The sequence below is a fragment of the Hyla sarda genome, chromosome 4 (assembly GCF_029499605.1).
Source record: "Hyla sarda isolate aHylSar1 chromosome 4, aHylSar1.hap1, whole genome shotgun sequence".
Lineage (NCBI taxonomy): Eukaryota > Metazoa > Chordata > Amphibia > Anura > Hylidae > Hyla > Hyla sarda.
In genome coordinates, this window is record NC_079192.1 from 198858831 (window position 1) to 198872969 (window position 14139).

Here is a 14139-nt window from a genome sequence, read left to right on the forward strand (position 1 = left end):
ACCAGATTCATACTACAGTTTTTGGGAAGGAAACAGCCACGAATGCCCTTCTTCAATGGGACAGTTGTCATCCTCTTCCACTGAAGAGGGGCATTCCTACAGGTCAATACCTACGTATGCGGAGGAATTGTTCCACGTTGGAAGAGTCTGATGTCAAAGCTTCGGAACTGAGGAACAGACTTCGGAATAATGGCTACCTGAATAAGGTGCTGAAAAAAGCGTATCACAGGGCCCTAAATACTCATAGAACTAACCTCCTGTCACCAAGAGCCCATCAAAGCCAAAGGGATTCTATGAGAATCATTGGAATTTATGATGAAAAGTAGATGGAGGTCCAGGACATTTTTTTCATCCTACTGGGAAATTCAAAAAATTGATAGGAAAACACTGGAATTATTCCTGTTAGACCACAGATCACCTACCGTAGAGGTAGGAAACGTAAAGATCGGTTAACACATAGTTTTTTCGGGCCTGAAACATCAAATATGTGGTCATCAAACAAATCAAAATAAACATATTCATGTGGTAGGTGCCATGAAGTCACGCTGCTCCGGCCCCTCTATCGCCCGTCATTACGCACAGAGCGAACTCGCTCTGTGCAGTAATGATGGCGGGGTCCCCAGCAGCGGGACCGCGACAATCTAACATCTTATCCCCTATCCTTTGGATAGTGGATAAGATGCCAGGGGTGGAGTACCCCTTTAAGAGTGTAGGAGGTGCTAGGGAGTTTGTGATGCAATCATTTGCTAACTGCGAGACCAAGGGGGTTATCTACTTGCTGACATGTGTGTGCCCCCTAAATTATGTGGGGAAGACCTTTAAACCCCTTAAAAAAAGAGTTCAGGAACATTTGGGGGACACCATACATGCAAAGGACACCCCTGTGGGTATTCATTTTGCCCAATACCATGATTGCAGCCCAGTGAATCTCACAGTACAAGTAATTGAGGTGATCCCCCCACCAGTGCGGGGAGGCAACTGGGATAGAACATTACTCCAAAAAGAAGTGGATATTTAGATTAGACACAATAAAACCAAAAGGGTTAAATGACTCTATATCTTATGCATGTTTCATCTAATTGCCATGTCTGTTTATATCTTATGCGTGTTTCATCTAATTGCAATGTTTGTTTACTCCCCTACTTGCATGCATCTTGAGCAACATGAGACCTGTAAATAGTGTGCCGAGCATATGGTATAATGTATTTCTATCAAGTTGCGGATTGGTAACTGTTGCATGCATCTTTAGCAATATTAGACTTGTAAATAGGGTGATCAGTATATGATAGAAAGTAAGTCAATCAAGCTGTGGACAGGCACCGGGATCGCAGCGCAATTGGCATGCACCTCTAGCATAAATTATATGTACTTGTAAACAGTGCGAACTACATTTGGTATTAAGTACTTAATGTGAGCAGTGAATCAGTATCAGGATCGCAGCACATTTCACATGCAAGCCGCCTGATTTCTAGGCTTCTCAGTAGCCAGAACGAGGCCTGGAGCACATCCTAACTTAATGTATCTAGAGCCCTCCCCAGCAAATCACCTGACTCAGGTACTTCAGTTCTCAGGTAATGGGCATGTGTTTACACAGTTACGGAGCTTGAGGTGAGCGGGTACGTCATTCAAGGGGGAGGGACTACTGCCTTTAAAATGAGCGCAGGATCTTCATTGAGTGTACGGCCCCTCACCAGAGCCACACACATGCACAGTGGCACACTCCGCAAATATAAAAATGCCACAAAGCTTGGTCCCTGATGAATGATGGCAAAGAAAACATGTAATAAAAGTGAAGTTTTATGTTATTGAAGAAAAAAGGTTCCCTTGATTTGATGTAATCCTCAGATTTCATGATGCCTTGCACACATTCAAGGCACCCAGTGCCAGAGGTAGCAAAACAACCCCAAAACATCATTGAACCTCCACTATGTTTCATTGTAGTTACTGTGTTCTTTTCTTTGTAGGCCTCATTCCATTTTCGGTAAACAGTAGAATGATGTGCTTTACCAAAAAGCTCTATCTTGGTCTCATCTGTCAACAACATATTTTCCCAGAAGGATTTTGGGTTACTCAAGTTCATTTTGACAAAATGTAGTCTTGCTTTTTTATGTCTATGTGTCTCTGTGAATATCTATGTTTGAGGCTGCTTATCCACCATCCGGACTATCCTGCGTTGACACCTTTCATCAATTTTTCTCTTCCGTCCATGCCCAGGGAGATTAGCTACAGTGCCATGGGTTGCAAACTTCTTGATAATGTTATGCACTGTGGACAAAGGCAAATCTATATCTCTGGAGATGGAATTGGAACCTTGAGATAGACAATATTTTTCTACAGTTTTGGTTCTCAAGTCCTCAGACAGTTCGCTTCACTAGTGTTGCTCGTAAATATTCGCAATGCGAATTTTATTCGCGAATATCGCATATTCGCGAATTCGCGAATATTCGCGAATATAGCACTATATATTCGGAATTACGAATATTCCTTTTATTTTATTTTTTTCATATTTTTTTTTTTATCACAGTACACATCACAGTGATCACCCCTCTCTTCTTCCAGCTTGTGTGGTGTAAAGAAGGCTCTAATACTACTGTGTGAGACTGGCGTGCGAATTTTCGCCCATGCGAAAATTAGCATATGCTAATTTTCTCATATGCTAATTTTCGCATATGCTAATTTCCGCATACGCGAATTTTCGCAGATGCAAAAATAAAACGTGAATATTACGAATATGCGAATTTAGCGAATATATGACGAATAATCGGCCATATATTCGCGAATATTCGCGAATTCGAATATGGCCTATGCCGCTCAACACTACTCTTCACCTATTTCTGTTGTCCATGCTTAGTATGGCACACACAGACACACAATGCAAAGACTAAGTGAAGATCTTAAATCAGATAAACTCCATTTTCTCTGCTTTCAGGTGTGATTTTTATATTGCCACACCGGTTACTTGCCCCAGGTTAGTTTAAAGGAGCATCACATGCTTGAAACAATCTTATTTTTCCACAATTTTGAGAGGGTGAAAATAATTTTGTCCAGCCCATTTTTGGAGTTTCAGGGGTGCAAACATTTACGGCCATGACTGTATTTATAAAAAAAAAGCACCAGAAATAAATGCCAATGCAAAACCCACATTGTGTTTTTAATGGAATCTTTTTCTCTCCTTCAGATCTCTATGGGAGAGAAATGCCTAGATTTCATAGAAAAAACACCATAGTCTCAACATGCTGTGAATTAGAAAAACTGCCCACTGAGCCCAAAAATGCAAAAAACTCATAAAACGCTTAAGACAAAAATACCAAGTGGGTATGGCATTTCATAAATCCTTACTGTCTTGTAGATAACATCTGGCCACATATTTTATTCACCCAATCTACCTGTGTGCTGCAGACAACACAGTCAAGTAAAGGGGCGTCTTATCTATATGGCTAAATTATTGGAAATTTGGGACTACATTTTGTAAGATGTTAAGAATCCAGAATAACAAGGTGATTTTTTTTTTACTTGCCATTCATCCACACGCACCAATCCTTGACCTATGCAGTAAATGATGTGCCCTCTGGAGTAGGAAGACTTGAAGGCAAAGTACTAAGAAACATACTCAGCACATTATTGATCCAGTGAGATATCTGATTGTCATTTCCTGGAGTCAGGAAGTCACTGACGTACTTGAGAATCAAAACTGGCAGCAGCTGCTTGGAAATTACTTGGCAGAATGCCTCTGTTTCATTTCCCTATATTCCATCTACCAGCAACAAACAGAACAGACAGATTTCCATAGGCAAAAGCATGTACGTTTTACTAGAAGCCTGGAAGAGTTATGTCAGTCTTGGCTAGATAATGAAGTAAAATACTATTGGCAATGTTTACCATGGAGGTTTTCCACATACATTCTTAAATCTGACCCACTATAATTATTTCTATTCTAATCAGAAGAAAATTGAATAATAGAGGCATTGACATCACTACACTATTGTCACTAGTAGAGATAATAATCATCATAATAATAATTATACTTATTCTCAATAATCAGTAAATATTGTGAAATTAAATACAATTATTGAAACGACAGTGGAGCAGTGAATCCGCTGAACCTGTGTGGATGATTGCGTGGGCCGTACCAGGGAGCGGAGTCTAAGGTGCCGCTGGTTTTCACCAGAGCCTGCCGCAAAGCAGGATGGACTTGCTGCGGCAGGCGGCACCCAGGTCGTTACCCCTGATACGACTCATCCACACAGGCTGCTGAGGTGTTACGTGGTACAGGTAGGATGAAGAAATCTCGTAGTCTGGACAGGCAAGAGGTCAGGGCAGGTGGCACGGGATCAAGGTCAGGTCACAAAGCAAGAGTACTGGAACACTGTAGACAACAAACAACGTAAATGCTTTCTCTAGGGCTAGTGAGCACAAAGATCCGGCAGGGGGAAACAGGAAGTGCTGACACTTATAGTGTCAGCGAACAGCAGTAACTAATTAAGGGCGTACTGGCCCTTTAAACCACAGAGAGTCAGTATTTTTCATTTTCACGGACCACTGTTCCAAAAAACTGTCAGACACCCCTTATTACATTATATGAGGGGTGTAGTTTCCAAAATCGAGTCACATATGGGGGGTGGTCCATTGTTCTGGCACTATGGGGGCTTTGTAAACGCACATGGCCTTCAATTCCGAACAAATTCTCTCTCCAAAAGCCCAATGGCGCTCCTTCTCTTCTAAGCATTGTAGTTCACCAGCAGAGCACTTTACATCCACATATGGGGTATTTTCTTACTCAGAAGAAATGGGGTTACAAATTTGTTTTTGTTTTCTCCCTATTTTCCCTTGTGAAAATGCAAAATTTAGGGTAACACCAGCATTTTAGTGAAAAAAAACATTTATTTTTTCATTTTTCCATCCAACTTTGAAGAATTTTCATTAAACACCTGTGGGGTGTTAAGGCTCCCTATACCTCTTGTTATGTTCCATGAGGGGTGTAGTTTCCAAAATGGGGTCACATGTGGGAATTTATTTTTTTGCGTTTATGTCAGAACCGCTGTAAAATCAGCCACCCCTGTGCAAATCACCAATTTAGGCCACAAATGTACACTCCTGAGCCTTATTGTGCACCGGCAGAGCATTTTACGCCCACATATGGGGTATTTCTGTACTCAGGAGAAGTTGCGTTACAAATGAAAATTTTTTCATTTTACCGCTTGTGAAAATAAAAAGTATGGGGCAACACCATAGGCTTGTGTAGCCCCCAACTTTTTCTTTTCATAAGGGGTAAAAGGAGACAAAGCCCCCCAAAATGTGTAGTGCAATTTCTCCCGAGTATAGAAATACCCCATATGTGGGCGTAAAATGCTCTGCGGGTGCACAATAAGGCTCAGGAATGAGAGTGCATTATGTACATTTGAGGCCTAGGGGTGGACATAGGGGTATTCTATGCCATTGATTCCCAAACAGGGTGCCTCCGGCTGTTGCTAAATTTCCAGCATGCCTGGAAAGTCAGTGGCTGTCCAGAAATGCTGGGAGTTGTTGTTTTGCAACAGCTGGAAGCTCTGTTTTGGAAACACTGCCTTACTTGACGTTTTTCATTTTTATTGGGGATTGGGGATGACAGTGTAAGGGGGTGTATATGTAGTGTTTTACCCTTTATTATGAGTTAGTGTAGTGTTTTTGGGGTACATTCGCACTGGCGGAGGTTTACAGTGAGTTTCCCGCTAGGAGTTCGCGCTGTGGCGAAAAATTTGCTGCGGCTCAAACTTCAAGCAGGAAACTTACTGTAAACTCAGCCGTGTGAATGTACCCTGTGCATTCAGATGGGGGAGCAACCCTCCAGCTGTTTCAAAACTACAACTCCCAGCATGCACTGACATGTACAACTGCAGGGAGTTGTACTTCTGCAACAGCTGGAGGCACACTGGTTGGAAAACCTTCAGTTAGGTTCTGTTACCTAACTCAGTATTTTCCAACCAGTGTGCCTCCAGTTGTTGCAAAACTACAACTCCCAGCATGTACTGATCGCCCAAGGGCATGCTGGGAGATGTAGTTATGCAACAGCTGGAGGTACGCAACTACAACTCCCAGCATGCCGAGACATCTGTTTGCTGTTTGGGCATGCTGGGATTTGCAGTTTTGCAACATCTGGAGGGCTACAGCTTAGAGACCACTTCCGTAGGATCCATCGCCATCCTCTGCTGCCGCCGATCACTGCCGCCGATCGTTGCCTCCGCCGCTGCCGATGGGTAAGTGGACCTCCGCACCGTTTCCTGTCGGTTTCCCCATTCTGCCCCACATATTGTGGGTGGGCAGAAAGGGGAAACCGAAAGTTAACCCCCCCTGATCTGCTATTGGTTGTCACTTCTAGATGACCAATAGGAGGGATAGGAGGGGTGGCACCCCTGCCACCTCACTCCTATCCCTTCAGGGGGATCGTGGGTGTCTTGGACAACCCCGATCCCCCATATTTTCTGGGGCACTGTAGACCCGTATGACCCAGAATAAGGGCAAATCATCGATGACCCCCCTGGACTTTTGCGCGGGGTGCCTGCTGATCGATATCAGCAGTCACCCCGGTCCGGTCCCTGCTCGGTGCACGGCGGGGGCCGGAATTCCCACGGACATACCGGTAAGTCATGGGTCCCATGACATAGCGGTACGTCATGGGTCCTGAAAGGGTTAATAGCGAGGAGTTCCTGATCTCCGATAGTGTCGTTCCTTTCTTCAGGCGAAAAAGTCTTGGAGAAAAAAACACAGATAACAGTTTTCCCTTGGAGGTTTTTTGAGTCAAGACGGCTCCAGCTCCTACGGATGAAGCATCTACCTCCAAAAAGAAGGGTTTCTCAGGATCAGGTCTTGAGGCAAATGCAGATTTTAAACGTGAGACCCATAATCGGGGCGACCAAGGAATAAAAATGTGGAATGAACTGACGATAATAATTGGCAAAGCCCAAAAAGCGTTGTATAGCTCGAAGGCCAGAAGGTCGAGGCCAGTCCAAAACTGCAGACAGGGTCCATCTGCAAACCTTGGTTGGAGACAATGTAACCAAGAAATTGAAGACTAGATCTCTCGTATAGGCATTTCTCAAGCTTGGCATAGAAATGATTATCCCTGAGGCGCTGAAGAACCTGTCTGACATGAGAGCGATTCTTCTCCAAATTGGACAAGAAAATCATAATATCATCACGATACACCACTACACATGTATAAAGTAAATCGCAGAAGATTTCATTAACGAATTTCTGGTAGACAGCAGGAGCGTTACAAAGGCAAAAAGGCATCACAAGATACTGAAAGTGTCCATCATGGGTATTAAAGGCCGTCTTCCATTCATCTCCTTCATGATTCGAATGAGATTTCATGCTCCCCGAAAATCCAATTTGGAGAAAATCTTGGCACCCCGTAGATGATCAAAGAGTTCAGAGATCAAAGGTAGTGGATAGCAATTCTTGATCGGGATTTTGTTTAATCCCCGGTAATCTATACAAGGACGGAGAGAACCATCCTTCTTCCCAACAAAGAAGAATCCAGCAACAGCAGGGGAGGAGGATTTTCGGATGAAATGCTTTTGGAGTTTCTCTTGGATATATTTAGCCATAGCTTGCATCTCTGGGACTGACAATGGATAAATTCTTCCCCGGGGAGGCGTAGTCCCAGGCTGTAGAGCAATAGGACAGTCATAAGAACGATGTGGTGGAAGACACTTGGCCTGCTTTTCACAGAACACATCTGAATAATACTGATAAGGAAGAGGCAGGCTCAAAATAGAAGGAGGAAAAGAGACAGTCTTGTCTTGACAGGCTGTGTAGGCTCAAGACATTGGTTTTGGCAAAGACGTCCCCAACGAGTGACCTCGAGGTATAGACCTGGACCAGCATGGTCAAATGAGGAGAGGTAGTATTCACACCCAGGGATGCTTCTCCTACGTGCCCTAGGTGCGAGCATTTCCCAGGTGCTGTGGACGTAAAGAACAGTCTTTGAGAAAGTGCTCCGGACTGGCATAATAGAGGCATAAATTCTCACTGCTTCGACGGATTATTTCCTGCTGTGTTAGCCAAGTACGATCCACTTACATAGCCACTTTGGCAGAAGTCAATGGAGACAATAAAGGAGAACTTTGGAACACGGGTGCCAGACGGGGAAATCACTGTGTACGGACAGGTACCCTCTCCAAACGAAGTTCTCCCTGCCTCTCAGCAAAACGCAAATCAATCCGATTGGCCAAAAGGATTAATTCACTTGGGGTAGACGGAGGATCTCGTGCAGCGAGAGCGTCCTTGATTCTACTAGAAAGTCCTTTTTTGAATGTAGCACCCAAGGCCTAGTCATTCCAGGCCAATTTGGAAGCTAAGGTGCAGAATTGAACCGCGTAATCGCCAACTGAAGAGTCCTCTTGGCAGAGGTTCAGTAAAGCATTCTCAGCAGAGGAAACCCATGCAGGTTCTTTCAAGACATTAAGGAATTCTGTGAGAAAGGCCTGCAGGTTAGAAGACACCCGATCATTACGATCCCAAAGAGGGGTAGTCCAGGCCAGGGCATTTCCAGACAGCAGACTGAGCACAAACACCACTTTAGCTCACTTCATCAGGAACTCATCTGCCATAAATTCCAAATGCATAGAGCACTGGGTCACAAAATCTCTACACAACTTGGGATCTTCTTCATACTTTGTAGGCAAGGATAAACGAAGCTTAGATCCGGAAGAAACTGCAGGTAGTGAAGAAGCCTCTGGAACAGGTTGCGGCGGCTGCTGCTGTTGTTGCTGATGAATGGTAAGAAGCTGTTGCATCATCGCAGACAACTGATTCATCTGTTGCGTCTGATGACGATGGAGGAAAGATCCGTAACATCAGGCAGAGGCACCTTAGCGGGATCCATGACCGGATCTAACTAAAACGGCAGTGGAGCAGAGAATCTGCTGAACCTGTGTGGATGATAGCGTGGGCCGTCAGGTCACAAAGCAAGAGTTCTGAAATACTGTAGAAAACACACAACTGAAATGCTTTCTCTAGGGCTAGTGAGCACAAAGATCCGGCAAGGGGAAACAAGAAGTGCTTATAGTGTCAGCGAGCAGCAGTAACCAATTAAGGGTGTACAGGCCCTTTAAATCGCAAAGAGCTGGCACGCCAGCGCCTTAGAGGGCGGGTACACACATGCCGGCAAACTGGGACAGCAGAGGAAGCAGAAGGTGAGTAACGGCCTGGCGTTCGCAAGCGAGTGTTTCCCGTGATGTGAACCGCGGCACCGCTGGCAGAGGAGGACGGGGCAGGAGAGCGCTCACGGCCAGCGTGTCTGGCTGGAGCGCTAGTTGTAACAATTATCGTATCAAAGATATACATCAACTAAAAAAAGGATGAACCAAGCAACATATAGTAAATAACAAATATATAACCTGCAACAGACAGCAAAAGGTAAATAGAGGCAACTAGGCTAATTGGCGCTTGTATTAAAAGCCTTAAGGCCGTGTTCACACATTGCGGCTAATTAGCGGTACCCCAACCAATTACCACATGTATTTTAGCCATGTTTTTTTTTTAACACTTATGAACGAAAATATGGTAAGCACATGCTTTTTACTGCGACTTGGGTTATTTGCGGTAAAACAGAGCAAAAACAAATGCGGTAATTAGCTAATTAACTGCAACATGTGAACACGGCCTAACAGGCCTCAATCAATTGCAGGCTGAGCCACCATAACAATCGCTGGATCATTTATGCAATGTCTTTAATCATAGCTACACATCACCCATTTAAACAGGGGGATATGTGGCCAATAACAATTATTTAAATGCTGGTATGATAGATGTGATCAGCCTACTAGCAAGCATTTTTCTTATTTGTTGATTGATTTGTCGCTGGGCTTTTTACATGGGTCAATTATCGGAAATAAGCATTCCTATGAACACTCATTTGGCCAATAATGGGGGAGCCTTTACATGTCTTTGCAGGAGTATATAGATCATCCTCATCAACTGTAATATGGTTAGAAACAGAGTCCTATGTCCCTTTAAGCTGCAAAGAATGCATTTCTTGTGGTTTCACATATGTATTCAACCAAGGTTACTGTAGTTATATTAGTTACAATAAACAATTAGCCAGACCAGAACAGGATGTGTTAATATTGTGCACTAACAGCCAATAAAATTCCCTGTACCTAGATCTAGCTCCATTTTCTATTGGAGTTTACCTAGACCCTAACCTCAAGTGTTACTAATATTATAGCTATTTGATATATTTATGTTGGAACAATTCTACACCGCTCCTTCATGTGAGAAAACTGCAGTGATTTAGGCCCAATATAAAGTGCTGGTATTAATCTAACCGGTGTTATCTTTGCTTACTCCAGTGTAGCTGCCTGCCAGCATTTAACATCTTCTATTCTCCACAATTTCTATTTGTAGGGTTATCTGCTAGCAAAGTGACTGCTGGAGTATTAAATAAAAGAGAAATTTGTCCTCATTGTTATGCGCTATATAAGACAACGGTTGCTATATCTGCCCTGATATGTGATTCGCTTCAGCAGTCTGATAATTAACATTTAATACATAAGCCCAGCATGTACTTGTCATTGTTTAACCAGAATTCATTTGTTCTAAGTGCTGCTGACTTTACATAACAGTGCACAAGACTGAAGCAATAGGAAGAATAATGACCTGTGTGTATTAGCCATGGATTACTTACTTGGCTTTCAGTGTTTCTTCCTGGAAATTCCAAGATGTGTCTTCAACTAACTGTAACTCTCGTAAGACCCGGCCAGGTTTGTAGGCAGCATTAATGACCATGCTGAGGACCTGCCACAAATATATAGAAAGTAAGTATCTGTACAGCTCCCAGCTTTACCATATAAAAGAGCATGTGTTTTAGTGCAGCATGGAGTGAGTTTAATGATATGGAACAAAATAAAAGCTGGATTTTGTGCAATGATATGTTAGCATTTTTCATCTTTGGTGTTTTACTTGACTTAGTTTACAGAGCAGGTCTTCATGGAATTGCTCTTTAATGCTTCGTGGGCTAATGCAGAATGAATAAGAGCACATGGTGCTCCAGTAACCCAAGCAGTGCCTATTTTACAATTAATCACATTTTTACACTCTATTCATAGATGAGCAGATGTACATCCTTGGGGAAGAGCCACAACATAGTTTATGCAGCTAAAAATCACTATGTTGCCACCCCCTAAATTATGCTGCATTGCAAGAAATGTAAGTGAATGGGGTTACATTGCAACCTGCTAGCAGCCATGTTAAAAAAAGGGGGAAATCCAGTTATTTGGTATAATTAAAGGAAATGCTTTATTTTTTCATCCAACGGGCAACATGCAATACCGGACAATGAATACTGTCGTGTTTTAGTTTGATTTGACTCTTAATTATAAAAATGGCTAGTAACCATGAGACAACAATCATGAGTACTTGCATGATACAGTGGATTCCCATTCACTTACATTAGCTGCTATGATAAGCAATATGTAAAGTAGGAAAAGGCACTCTTTAGCCACATGACCCCTGCTGCAGCCAATGCTGCCATGTAGCACTAGCCTTAAAGGCTCAAATTAACAACAAACTGTGCATAAATCAATAGTAAATGAATATACAAAAATGCTGTAATATACTTCATTAGACAACATGCTTCTTTCTCCTGTAAATAAGCTTCTTTCCTCCCCCCCCTCCCCCTCCACCTTTGTTAAAGGGGTACTCCGGTGAAAACCTTTTTTCTTTTAAATCAACTGGTGGCAGAAAGTTAAACATATTTGTAAATTACTTCCATTAAAAAATCTTAATCCTTCCAGTACTTATTAGCTGCTGAATGCTACAGAGGAAATTCCTATATTTTTGGAACACTGATGACATCACGAGCACAGTGCTCTCTGCTGACATCTCTATCCATTTTAGCAACCATGCATAGCAGATGTATGCTAAGGGCAGCATAGTGGCTCAGTGGTTAGCACTGCTGCCATGCAGTGCTGGGGACTTGGGTTCAAATCCCACTAAGGACAACAATAAGTAAAGCGTTGTTATTATTATAACTGCCGTGGCGGTGTGTCTGCGGGTGGGTGCAGCCCATAGACTGGTTTGAGAGGCATTGGGGCCGCTCTGCCAGTGGGTCGCTCCCCCCCGCATGTGCTGCACTCTTCCCCACCCCCTCAGCCCAAACCTATATAGGTGGTAATTAGCCACACAAGGTCCATTTCACTCCTAGCAGCCTCCCAGTCTGACTGGGAGAGCAAGGTAAGTGAGCCTTTACACCTTGTTTACACTGGTGTGGTGCGGGGCGGCGTCCATTGCTGCCGTGGCGCTGTGTCTGCGGGCGGGTGCAGCCCATAGACTGGTTTGAGAGGCATTGGGGCCGCTCTGCCAGTGGGTCGCTTCCCCCCGTGGGCATCTGTGTCGCGGCGGTGGTGGTCGCCGCCCAGTGCTACGCCATTTTATGCTAGGGACGTTAGGGACCCACTCTGAATAGGTGGCCTTGACGTGGCGAGTGGGCTTGTACTTTTTGATCAAAAATGTATACTAACAACCTGTTAGTTTTTGATATTGTGCTGAGAAGCAATCAGATCATTATACAAGATTGTAGATGTGCGCTATGTCTGTATTCTACTCGAATTCATATTATTATAATAACGTCAACAGAGAGCACTGTGCTCGTGATGTCATCAGAGAGCATTCCAAAAAGAAAAGAATTTCCTCTGTAGTATTCAGCAGCTAATAAGTACAGGAAGGATTAAGATTTTTTAATAGAAGTAATTTACAAATATGTTTAACTTTCTGCCACCAGTTGATTTAAAAGAAAAAAGGTTTTCACCGGAGTACCCCTTTAAACAGCCATCCACGTTCAAAATCAGCTCAATTCTGTCCCATGTTTTGTAGACAGCCCTGCAGCTCACACATGAATCAAATTATACTAGCTATAAAACTCTATGAAGGGAGGTGGAGGGAGATGGGAGTGCCTAAAGGGACACAGAAGCTGTCCTTGACTGCAGGTACTACTGCTCCCAACATGGAGCACACTCTGCTCCATGCTGGGAGCTGTAGAACCTGCATTAATAGACACTTTGCCGCGGGTGTTACTTCTGACAACCAATGCGATCGTCCTGTATGTATAATGTATAGATGAGGGCGGCTGGCCGCTCTTCCCTGGTCCCACTGTAGTATGAGTATATGCCGTATATTTCCCGCAGAGAGCTGTGAGTGGCTGGAACCATCTGGCCAATCACAGCTCTCTGCAGGAAATATGAATAAGTGATGTGAATTCTTTTCACATCACTGGCCAGCCAGAGTATAGTGCAGAGATGCGAGCGCAGGAAAAAGCTGCTCCATCTCTGCAATAGAAAGAACAATCCCATAGGGTATCAGGAGTGACACCTGAGGCGATCTGTCTATTAGTACAGGTACTACTACTCCCATCATGAAACAGTCTGTTCCATGCAAGGAGTAGTAGTATTACCTAAAAAATTTTAAAAATAAAGAAAAAAAGGTGAAACACACATACACATACTTTATTGACCACTTAGGGACCCATGGCATACAATTGATGTTAGGTTTCACCAGCAGGCACCCCATGCAAACACAACCCCCCCCCCCATGACGGCGATTCCCGCAAATCGCCGGCCAATTCAGACCAGGGATTTGTGGCGATTCCGGGTCAATCGGGTCTTTGCGACCCGGAAAAAGAGGGTGAATGGGGCTGTCCGAGACAGCCCCATTCACCCTTACCCAACAAGAGTGAGGTGGAACGACGGACCAATCATTGTCCTTCTGGACGGTGATCGAGGCGGCGATGGGGGTGGAGATCGAGGCCAGCGGGGGTCTCTTACCTCTACCTGGTCCGGCAGGGGTCCCCTCAGGAGCAGTGGTGGCGGCCCCAGTGGCAGGAGCGGCGGCGGTCCCAGCGGTAGGATAAAGCAGGAGGTGAGGCCTGTTCACCTTCTGCTGCTGCTTGGCAACAACTCTCAGCATGCACAGCCAAAGGGCATGCTGGGATTTGTAGTTTTGAAACAGCTGGAGTTCCAACTACAACTCCCAGCATGCCCTTTGGTAGTCTGTGCATGCAGGGGGGTTGTAGTTATGCAAAAGCTGAAGGCACATTTTTTCTATGAAAAAGTGTGCATCCAGCTGTTGAATAAGTACAACTCCCAGCATGCACAGACTACC

General features: G+C 44.1%; 1 protein-coding gene across 3 annotated transcripts in view; it reads right to left on the reverse strand.

Annotated features, from left to right (window-relative positions):
• Nucleotides 1-14139, reverse strand: part of SFMBT2 (Scm like with four mbt domains 2) — a 273183-nt gene that overhangs the window by 30299 nt on the left and 228745 nt on the right. For all 3 annotated transcript variants that reach the window (XM_056573248.1, XM_056573247.1, XM_056573250.1), the window contains one exon: nt 10670-10779. In XM_056573248.1, the coding sequence (XP_056429223.1) occupies nt 10670-10779 (110 nt within the window). The remainder of the gene's footprint in view (nt 1-10669; nt 10780-14139) is intronic.